This window comes from Cucurbita maxima, unplaced genomic scaffold (assembly GCF_002738345.1).
Source record: "Cucurbita maxima cultivar Rimu unplaced genomic scaffold, Cmax_1.0 Cma_Scf00036, whole genome shotgun sequence".
In the NCBI taxonomy this organism is placed as follows: Eukaryota; Viridiplantae; Streptophyta; class Magnoliopsida; order Cucurbitales; family Cucurbitaceae; genus Cucurbita; species Cucurbita maxima.
Genome location: NW_019272052.1, coordinates 2,139,532 through 2,150,207, shown reverse-complemented (window position 1 = coordinate 2,150,207; position 10,676 = coordinate 2,139,532). Strand labels below are relative to the sequence as shown.

The window sequence follows — 10,676 nt, the reverse complement described above, 5'->3', positions numbered from 1 at the left end:
TTATTTAGCATGTTATTAGTATTTTATGCAGGAAATTTTTGTCATTAATGGCTTGTAAGCTCTCCTTTATAAATGTTAACAGTCCTGAAAATGTGCGAAGCACGAGCCCAATGACTTGGGTATCTACAATTATGGATTGATATAGACTGAATCAAGGTGGTGGCCTGTTGGGCTGGGAGAAGGTGGGTATCTACAATTATGGATTGATATAGACTGAATCAAGGTGGTGGCCTGTTGGGCTGGGAGAAGGTTTGGCTACATTGAGAAATGGGGACGGTTGCCGGAGAGGAGTTGATGAACTTGGAGAAAATGCAGGAAATAAATGCATTGAGAAATGGGGACGGTTGCCGGAGAGGAGTTGATGAACTTGGAGAAAATGCAGGAAATAAATGCCCGTGAAGAGAAAATTCTTGTATTAGTAAGGTTGAGACCTTTGAATGAGAAGGAGATTATTATGAATGAAGCAGTGGATTGGGAGTGCATCAATGATACTAGTATCTTGTACCGGAATACCTTACGGGAGGGGTCCACATTTCCAAGTGCCTATACTTTTGGTAAGTAATGCTAATCTTTCTCACCTTTTAATATCCTTTGTAAAACATCTGAAAGTGTGGATTTATGAGGATTAGACACTTTATTTCACACATTTTTATCGAACCCTTTAATAGTTTCTTTTATCTAAACTCGAACGATTTCTCTTCATCACTCGATGATATTGTAATTACATGACTATGGCTTTGTAAATTAAGTCGATGTTTCAAAATATTTCTTGTTGAGATTTGTTGGGAGAGAGTCCCACACTGACTAATTAAGAGAATGATCATGGGTTTGTAAGTAAGGAATACAGTGGAAAATATCATACCATTGTGAAGAGCCGTGGTTCCTAACTTTTCTATGGTACATTACGCATGCCATTGATAGAGATATAACTTTTTAATTGAATGGTATTGTATAAGAGGTTTATTTAATGTTTTGTTCATATTTTTTTTTGGTGACAGATAGAGTATTTGGAGGTGATTGCTCCACAAAGCAGGTGTACGAGGAAGGAGCCAAAGAAATTGCATTTTCTGTAGTCAGTGGTATCAACTGTAAGTATATAATTGCATTCCACTTTGATCTCTAACATGTCAAGGTTTCTAATGAACTTGAAAAGACCTTACTCCAATATATATGCTTTCAAATTTCCAGCGAGTATTTTTGCATATGGTCAAACAAGCAGTACCTTACTCCAATATATATGCTTTCAAATTTCCAGCGAGTATTTTTGCATATGGTCAAACAAGCAGTGGAAAGACATACACCATGAACGGAATTCTTGAACATTCAGTGTCAGATATATTTGATTACATTAGAAAGGTGAGTTAATATTGGTGATTGCACTACGCCCTTTACCCTTCCTTTGACAAGCTCTATTCTGAGTTCTCTGACTGTCTGTTTGTTTTCTTTTCCTCAAAACNAAAAAAAAAAAAAAAAACTCTATTGTTTTCCTATTTTTGCATTTCCCACAGTTTTTGGTTATCAACAGCGAGGGACTGTTGTGGAGAAAGTCACTGAGGAAACTTTGAGGGACTGGAACCATTTAAAGGAGCTCATTTCAATGTGTGAAGGTGAAGCATTTTGAAAAATCTTGCCAGTCTCTGATTATTGTGTCATATCTTCATGAAATCTGATTATAATGTGCAGCTCAACGACGGATTGGAGAGACCTCGCTGAATGAGAAAAGTTCTAGATCTCATCAAATTATTAAATTGGTGTGCATCACGTCTCTTCTTCATTAATCACACGATCCATCTGATCGAGGGATTCAATTTTCATCTCAGGGATAAAATTTTCACCAACTCCTTGTTGATTCATGCAGACAATTGAAAGTTCTGCTCGAGAGTTTTTAGGAAAAGACAATTCAACCACCCTTGCTGCTAGTGTGGTAATGACCATCTAACTGTATATTGTGTGAAGAATCACAGCTATTATTTTGACTACGTTTTCTCCAACGTTTAAGAGACTTCCATAAACAGAAATTCAATGTGTGAGAAACAAATCGTCTTAACTTCTCACTCTTCCGTCATTTCTGGCAGAATTTTATTGATTTAGCTGGGAGTGAACGTGCAGCTCAAGCATTATCAGCAGGGGCGAGATTGAAAGAAGGCTGCCACATAAATCGCAGTTTACTGACTCTCGGTACTGTTATTCGCAAATTAAGGTACATGAAGTCATTTTTCCTTCCCTTTACGTTGTTGAAATTTTTACTAAACTCGGATTTTTTTTCCTTTTTTCCCTTTAGATTTGAGTGAATGGTCTTTTATTATTATTATTATTATTATTATTTTGCCTAATTGCCACTTGTCACTGATGCTTGTGTCATGCACATTCTCTAATGTGTTAAGAATAGATATGGATTGTCAATAAGAAATACAGAACTTTCTTACGTATGACTTGTGACTGCATTAATGTTCAATTATGCTCCCCGGCATAAGAAATACAGAACTTTCTTACGTATGACTTGTGACTGCATTAATGTTCAATTATGCTCCCCGGCAGTCTTTGTTTATTAAGAGTTTCCTGATGTTTCACTATGTATGCAGCAAGCACCCTCCTAATAACATTTTAGTTTGATGTTCAATGGGACTTGCATCTGGGGTAAACTCATTTGTGGAAAATTTCACTTTAGCCATTATGAATGTCTCTGTGGTTGGAAAGAACCGTGATATTCTGTGAGAACAAATTCCGAATTAGCTTCTGTTACAATGGCGTATTTTTGGAGTAAAATATCAAATTGGTAGACGACCAGATGTNTACCTTTTCCCATATTTTTTTTTTTTTTTTTTTTTTTTTTTTTTTTTTTTTTTTGTAAAATTTGCACAGTAAGGGAAGCTCTGTATTTCTAAAACCCTTGGTGTTATAATGTGGTGCAGCAAAGGAAGAAATGGTCATATCAATTACAGAGATTCTAAGCTGACGCGAATATTGCAGCCCTGCTTAGGTGGCAATGCTAGAACAGCCGTCATCTGTACATTGAGCCCTGCAAGAACTCACGTTGAACAAACTAGAAACACTCTCTTGTTTGCTTGTTGTGCAAAAGAGGTGACTACAAAAGCACAAGTCAACGTGGTCATGTCTCAGAAGGCTTTGGTTAAGCATTTGCAGAAAGAGGTAGCCAGATTGGAGAGTGAGTTGAGAACCCCTGCCCCTATTTCATCCAGTTCTGAATATGCAGCCTTACTTAAAAAGAAAGATCTACAAATTGAGAAGGTTTTTATTCTACCTGAATTCACGCTCGAGATATATGCTTGAATTAATTTGAAGTTCTATAATTTTCTTTTGCAATGAGGCATGATCTGAAATTTATTTGTGTCATAATGAGGAGAGGTAGACATTTTTCTAGTACTTTCCTTCTGGAGATTGAAGAACAATGTTCATTTGGTCGGTGACATTTTTTTTATATAGTTAATTGTTTAGAAAATCCTGTCCATCATTTGTTTGTTCTATTTAATTTCAAGAATATATCCATATCCGTTCTATAATTAAGTTTGGTGTCGAGAACTGCATGAGAGAAGGCTAAAGATGTCTTGTGTTACGCTTGATCAAAGGAAACCACAACCCAAACTGGCTATCTCACACTCAAATTGGTAGCCACGAGGAGGAAAAAGTTAGCATGACAAATGCTTATAGATTACATTATGTTTCATCTTGCAGATGGCGAAGGAGATTAGAGAGCTCACAAAGCAAAGAGATCTCGCTCAATCCCGGATTGAAGATTTACTTCGTATGGTTGGACATGATGATGTCGTGAGAAAGGTAAACATTTACTGACAAATGCTAACTTGATTTACTTGCACGCATACGTAGTCAGTTGGCTTCGTGTTCTTCCTACCATTTGCTTGCCTTCCTTCCAGGATATCGAAAGTAGTTATTCCAAATTGCAAGCGAGGGATGCTTTAGAGGATGAAGGTTCACCATCAGAAACTTCAAGTGTGGCTGATTTTCGTGATAGAGATATGGGTGTAAAATCCTTCAACAATCCTCATTATTATGATGGAGACAGTGATGATGGAAAGAGGTTTCTTGACTCTTACTCCGGTCACAGTCCAATGACATCAACCGCTCTTGCAATAGTCGAAGATTCCGATGACTGCAAGGAAGTTCAATGTATTGAAATGGGGGAGTCAATCAGGGATGATAACTTGTCACCGCTTGCTGCCAATAACGGTGAATTTAGAGGAAATGGTCATGAAATGATATCAACCCCTGTGAAAGGGAATAGAGAAGCACATCAAATTCAAAATAATTCAGCAAATGATCAACCGGAGCAAAGACTCCATAATGTAAGAAGGACAGAAATTAATTCTATGTTCAGTCCTTACCGCGACCATGCATGTTCAAAGGTTACTGCTGATATGTCAAGCTCCAGAAGCTTGAAGCTAGCCAGAAGCTGGAGTTGTAGAGCCAATCTCTCGACTGATTTATCACCTGGTAGAGGAGAAACCACCCCTCCTCATGGATTTGACCAAAGATTTCCTGGAAGACCTGAAGGTTTTGAACGGAAACTCTCACAATTAGTCTTTGATGACAGCCTCCGGAGGCTTGATTCTCAGTCTTCTATAGGAAGTGCTCGGAGCATCAAAACTTCGGCAGATGAAGACGTTACTCGCTTAGACGCCTTTGTTGCCGGATTGAAGAAAATGACCAACTTAGAGTATGGGAAAGAACTTGCTGATGGACAGGTGAGGATGCACTTTTTTTTCTTTACTTTCACGAAATAGATTGCATGGTTCCAAGATAATCTAAGTTTCCATAATATCTTGCGGATGGGCAATCATATGGTGTGTGTTGAGGATTGTTGGGAGGGAATTCCACGTTAGCTAATTTAGAGAAAGATCATAGATTTACAAGTAAAGAATACATCTCTATTGGTATGAGGTATTTTGGGGAAGCCCAAAGCAAAGCCACGAGAGCTTATGCACAAAGTGGACAATATCATACCATTATGGACATCCGTGATTTCTCACCGTGTGTACTTTTTAGATCAATGCATTTTGGTCTATACCTCTTGCTTTAATCCCACAATTTGCTTGATTATATTGATGGAAATGATCAATTTATGATATTTAGTATTCAGGTCTAAATATTATCATTTCTCCTAACAATTAGAAGCATGTTCTTACTAGTTTCTGAAGGATGGCCACGAATTGGATCTCTTAAAGGCTTCAAATGGTGCTGGAGGGGGAGAGACATTGCAAGATGCTGCACTAGTCACATCCGATTGGAACCAAGAATTTCAGAGGCTGCGGAGGATGATAGTTGAACTTTGGCAAACTTGCAACGTCTCGATAGTCCACAGAACTTACTTTTTCTTGCTCTTCCAAGGTGATCCTACCGATTCCATTTACATGGAAGTGGAGATTAGGAGACTGACTTTTATGAAGCAATCATTTTATTACGGCAATGAAGCTATGGAAGATGGCCGGAAAGTTTCTTTTGCTTCAAGGTTAGTCCTCTGTTTTATACTTCCATCCATTGTTTGAATAAGTAGGAAATATGTATGTTTTTCAAAGCCCTTGTTCTTTTTTGAGAGATAAGATTGGTAAATCTTTTCAAACTTTTGTTTCTTCTTGGGGCGTTTGTTTCATTTAAACATTTCTCGTTTTCTCATTTTGTCGATGTGAGTTTCATATGTATAATGAAACTTTTGTTTCTTCTTGGGACGTTTGCTTCATTTGAACATTTCTCGTTTCTTATCATTTTATCGATGTGAGTTTTGTATGTCACTTGTGTCTCGATGCGAGTTTCGTATATCACTTACATAATGCTTGCTCCTTTTCTTTCTGCTCGGGAGACAGTGTGAGAGATCTTCGTCGCGAGAGAGAAACATTGAGTAAGTTAATGCGGAAACGATTCTCAGAAGAAGAGAGAAAGAGACTCTTCCAGCAATGGGGAATCTTGTTGAGTTCAAAACGCCGAAGGCTGCAGCTCATCAACTGCTTGTGGAGCGACTCGAAGAACATGAACCATGTAACAGAGAGTGCAGCCATTGTTGCGAAGCTTGTGAAGTTTGCTGAACAAGGACAGGTTCTCAAGGGGAACTTTGGTCTCAGCTTCATCACACCTCCACTGAAAAGTAGAAGAACATATAGCTGGAAGAACAGTAGGAGTTCTCTTCCGTGACCTGAGCTGCTGCACATATAATAACGCTACTGAAGTTATCATATCATTCGTATTTTTGTTACTGGTAATCAATATAGTTATGTAAGAAACTAAAGCTTCATTAATTTTGTAATAGGGCTGTATAAATCCCTTTGTAATCTTGCTTGATCTAGGAAGTTAATTTAGATTAGGCTGATTGATTTAGCTTTTGTTGTTGTGTATTTTGTGAAACTCGAAACATTATAATTGTCACGTTTTTCATTTCTTTTATCCTTCCAATTGTCGTTTGATAATCATTTAATTTTTTAAAATTAAGCTTATGAACACTACTTTCACTTATAAACTTTTATCTTTTGATGTAGTTTGTTTGTTTTTAGAAGTTGATTAGGAATTCAAGAGCTTTTTTTTAAGACATAAGAATGAAGTTAAAAAATGATTATCAATTATGGGATAGAACAAAATAGTTATATCTTGTGATCGATACGGACCGAACAAGATTATTATAGATTAATTAAGGCTAGAATGGATTGAGTAATATTATTATCAAACATGCTTAAATGACTAGGTTTTCTTATGGGTCGGTTTGCTCGAGCAAAATAGTCATATCCGCACAACATTTTGGCTATTGTGCAATTGAAAACGTCTTCCAAACCTTTTTTGGATCAATATCTCGTTGTATAGTTTGATCACGTGTAACTTATAGGGAGACTTTGTAATAGTGTTTTGAACTTGTTGGATTATCAATAATTCAATGCTTATGGGATATCTTTCAAACTCTTTAGTTTAAAAAGAACAAAAAATTCTAGAGACATTCTATTTAAATTTATAGATTTTCATTACACCTATTGAAATACACACCTATTGAACAAGTTATACATTTGTTATATAAAACGTAAAATAAAAGCCTTAAATGGTGAGTTGTTTTTATGTTCAAAAATGAAAATCGACATTTGGAAAATTTCTTAGTAAAATATAATAAATCTGGAAAATTCAAGCATTAAAATGAGACTGAGATGTATTGCTAATCATTTCCACCTTCAAATACATTTTTGCTAATTCTATCATATTATTCTTCTGTTAATCTTCTAAAACATACCGAGAAAAGACTTCGATTCTCAAATCTATCGCGAAATTGCAGATTGTTGAAGCCTAAATTGCAGATTCAGTATGATAAATCAGATCCGATTGACAGAAAACTTCATTTTCTCCAAAATTTTGCAGATATCATTCCAAGGATAAGAAGAACCTGAGCCAAAATTCGCTCGAAAGCTCCATATTCCAATTTCAGATCGGAAAAATGAAATCGTACGCATCAGCAGACGATTTATCACTAAAGATCAATACTAAGTCTGCTTAAATTGATCTTGACTCGACATAAACCCTAAACCTCGAGAAAACCTTGATTTTTCAAAATTACGGATCATGAAAGTCCGATNATCGGAAAAATGAAATCGCATCAGCAGACGATTTATCACTAAAGATCAATACTAAGTCTGCTTAAATTGATCTTGACTCGACACGCATCAGCAGACGATTTATCACTAAAGATCAATACTAAGTCTGCTTAAATTGATCTTGACTCGACATAAACCCTAAACCTCGAGAAAACCTTGATTTTTCAAAATTACGGATCATGAAAGTCCGATCCGATTAGAGGCAACAACAAAGGAGATTAAAATCAGATGAGCTTGAAAGGAAGAGGCCAAGGAGTAGAACTAGGAACCTCGATTTTATCCTTAATTCGCTGAATCTTCTTCTCCTTCTTCGGCCTAGCGTTTCCGTACGAGCCTTTGAATATTTTCCCCTTCTTCGTCTTCTTGTCACCTCGTCCACAAAGGATCGGCACCAGTCCTTCAACCGCCATGGACGACGTCGGTGAAGGAGACCGTCGCTCCGCCGCCATCACTCGCTTAGCTAATGCGCCGCACCACTGCGCCATCGCCTATTTTTTCCAAGATGGTTCAGAACCAACTGCTATGGTGGAGGCAAAAGGGAGCCAGCGCCATCGCCTATTTTTTCCAAGATGGTTCAGAACCAACTGCTATGGTGGAGGCAAAAGGGAGCCAACTACCTATAGAGGAGCCCAAAAGGCAAGCCCATCTTTCGATTGAAAAGGTACAAAAAAACCCACCTTGAATTTTAAATTGTAAAATTATTCCTTTAAAATTGTTCTTACATTACTATTATTATTATTTTAACAAGTAGATAATATCATACTATTATGGAGAGTCGTGTTAATCTAACATATTTAACTTGATTATTTTGTCGGTGAACATGTATACGGTTTAAATTAAGTTATTATTATTTTTTTTCTGTTAAAATATAGTTCAACTAGTTAAGACATTCATCATCTATAAAGTAGTCGATTCAAATCTCTTGGTATTTACATGACTGTAATTACTATAATTATCTTATTTTAAGGTTATATTTATGTTTTTTATTATTTTTTCTATTAAAATATAGTTTAACTAGTTAAGATATTGTCGCATTATTGCAATAATTATCTTAATTTATGTTTTTTTAGTTTAATAAAATTTATGAGTGAGGCTTAGACATGGAATGGTTCATAAAAAGAAAATGAATAATTAAAGAATTAATGCAAATTTTAAATTAAAATTTTTCGCACAGAGAAAAGCGGGTTCACTGAATGGGCCCCACAGCCGAGAGGGTATATATATGGTCTTTTGGGAGGAAAAATGTTCAAATTCACGGCGCGAAAAGGAAAAAAAAGATGCAGAGAGGGGGGAAAACCAGGAAGCGAGAGGGAACAAGCTTTCGAAAGTTCTCCAGTTTGGAGATCCGATCAGGTTTTCGAATAGATATGCTCGATTTCTTCATCTTTTCTTTCTCGCTTTTCTAATACCTAATCTCTCAATCGTAGTTTTTGTTTTCTCTCTCAAACTTATGCTCTTATTGATCTGTTCTTGTATCTACCTTTTAGGATGAAATGAAAAATAGTGTTGGACGAAGATGCACAGAGGTTTCTTCGAAGAGCTTGGATTTATCTCTCTCGAGATTCTTCGATCGGAAACTTACGTAGTACAAAGGACGGTGGAGGTACGAGTTCGTCTCATTTTTTGCTCTGTTTTCTCTAAGAAATTGCAATATGATGTTTCGGATTACATTATTCTAGGATCGGTTTTTCGAATAAGAAAACATCAATGATCGGTTTTTCGGTTTTTCGAATAGAAACTTTAATGGTTAAAAAACAGTCATAGTTTCAACCTATGAAGTTTTAGTTGTTAAGGATTTAGTTTATTTACTATTAAAATTTGAAATAATTTATTATATTATATTATGAAAATATTATTAAGTTTTTTTTTTTAAAATAAGTGATTAAATTTGTTCCTAAAGTATAAACATTAAGACCAAATTATTACTAGTTGAAATTACATGGTTACAAATTTGAAATTGAGAGATTAAATGACTTCCAACTAAATTTGAGACAATAAAATATTGATTTCGGTTGAAGACAAAATATTTTTTAAGGGCATAATGCAATAAACAATTAGGTGAGAAATAGATAAAATAAAAAATGATGGAATTAGGCTATATGTTCCATTAGGACCCTGAATGGATCACGCAGTTGAGACCTATTGTGGAATGGATTTCGAACCTCAACTATTTAAAAGATGATTTTAAAAAAGTTTTTTGCGTTTTAAATGAAATTAGTCTCTAAATGATACGCAATAATCACGAAAAGAGATTTTTTATCCTTTTTGTGATTTGTAGCTTAGTCTAAAACGTTTGTTGTATGTTAATTTGGATCATCAATTAGGTAAAAATCGAACGAGGAAGGGAAGAAATATGCAATAGTTCGATCGAGGCTGTCTCCAAGCAACACTTGCAAGTTTATTTGGTTGAGACAAAATATATTAATTTTAGATTTTCTTAGGGTGATTGTCCTTGACAAAGCTAGATGAAGGAACATTTCTTCCTCACTCTCTCTTTATCTCTCCATTTCTCTCTTCTCCTCTCCGGTGAATCTCGCCACAGCTGCCGCCGCCCTTCATTCTTCCTCTCTCAGGTTCCCTTGGCGCTCCCTGCTTGAATCTCGCCACAGCTGCCGCCGCCCTTCATTCTTCCTCTCTCAGGTTCCCTTGGCGCTCCCTGCTTCCCTTCACTGGTCGGCGCTGTCACGACTGCCAGATATGGCTTCCAGATCTGGAACATAGGATAAGAAAATGAGAGGTAAAAGAGAGAGAAAACCATGAGAAAGACAAATCATAATGGTTTAAGGTCATCCATTTCTCAATCCACTCCTTCACTAAAACTCCAACACGATCTTCGCCTCCACTGGGATTACTTCAAAGTGGCTTTCTCTAACAGATGATTGTAAAATCCAACACGATCTTCGCCTCCACTGGGATTACTTCAAAGTGGCTTTCTCTAACAGATGATTGTAAAATGGAAAACAAGGGCAAAGGCCATTTGCACAAACAATCAAATTATCTCTTGATTATTATCTCGAAAATTTGAAAATTCAGAAAATTGGAATATGGATCTAGATGAGAGAACTAGCATTGTTAATCGTT

At 36.3% G+C, this 10,676-nt stretch overlaps 2 protein-coding genes and 1 long non-coding RNA gene across 3 annotated transcripts in view; 2 read left to right on the top strand and 1 right to left on the bottom strand.

The window, feature by feature from the left end:
• LOC111468446 (kinesin-like protein KIN-7E) overlaps positions 1-6,407 on the top strand; it is a 7,886-nt gene extending 1,479 nt beyond the window's left edge. The window contains 14 exon segments of the mRNA XM_023113679.1: positions 83-182; positions 250-267; positions 335-554; positions 999-1,088; positions 1,256-1,370; positions 1,408-1,607; positions 1,684-1,751; positions 1,859-1,924; positions 2,076-2,200; positions 2,913-3,249; positions 3,694-3,795; positions 3,894-4,721; positions 5,166-5,485; positions 5,838-6,407. Coding sequence (XP_022969447.1) covers positions 335-554; positions 999-1,088; positions 1,256-1,370; positions 1,408-1,607; positions 1,684-1,751; positions 1,859-1,924; positions 2,076-2,200; positions 2,913-3,249; positions 3,694-3,795; positions 3,894-4,721; positions 5,166-5,485; positions 5,838-6,162 — 2,796 coding nt within the window. The 5' untranslated portion in view covers positions 83-182; positions 250-267 and the 3' untranslated portion in view covers positions 6,163-6,407.
• Positions 6,408-7,727: 1,320 nt separating this feature from the next.
• Positions 7,728-8,133, bottom strand: LOC111468449 (30S ribosomal protein S31, mitochondrial-like). The gene has a single exon (XM_023113683.1). It carries the CDS (start codon positions 8,078-8,080, stop codon positions 7,820-7,822), a length of 261 nt encoding a protein of 86 aa, XP_022969451.1. The 5' UTR covers positions 8,081-8,133; the 3' UTR covers positions 7,728-7,819.
• Positions 8,134-8,839: 706 nt separating this feature from the next.
• Positions 8,840-10,174, top strand: LOC111468417. Its single transcript, XR_002714747.1, has 3 exons — positions 8,840-8,948; positions 9,083-9,198; positions 9,920-10,174. It is a non-coding gene; the product is annotated as an uncharacterized LOC111468417 (long non-coding RNA).
• The last annotated feature ends 502 nt before the right edge of the window (positions 10,175-10,676 follow it).

Bases quoted from the DNA above. Each gene is read 5' to 3' on its own strand.
- LOC111468449 (XM_023113683.1), bottom strand. From the start codon at position 8,080: ATGGCGCAGTGGTGCGGCGCATTAGCTAAGCGAGTGATGGCGGCGGAG.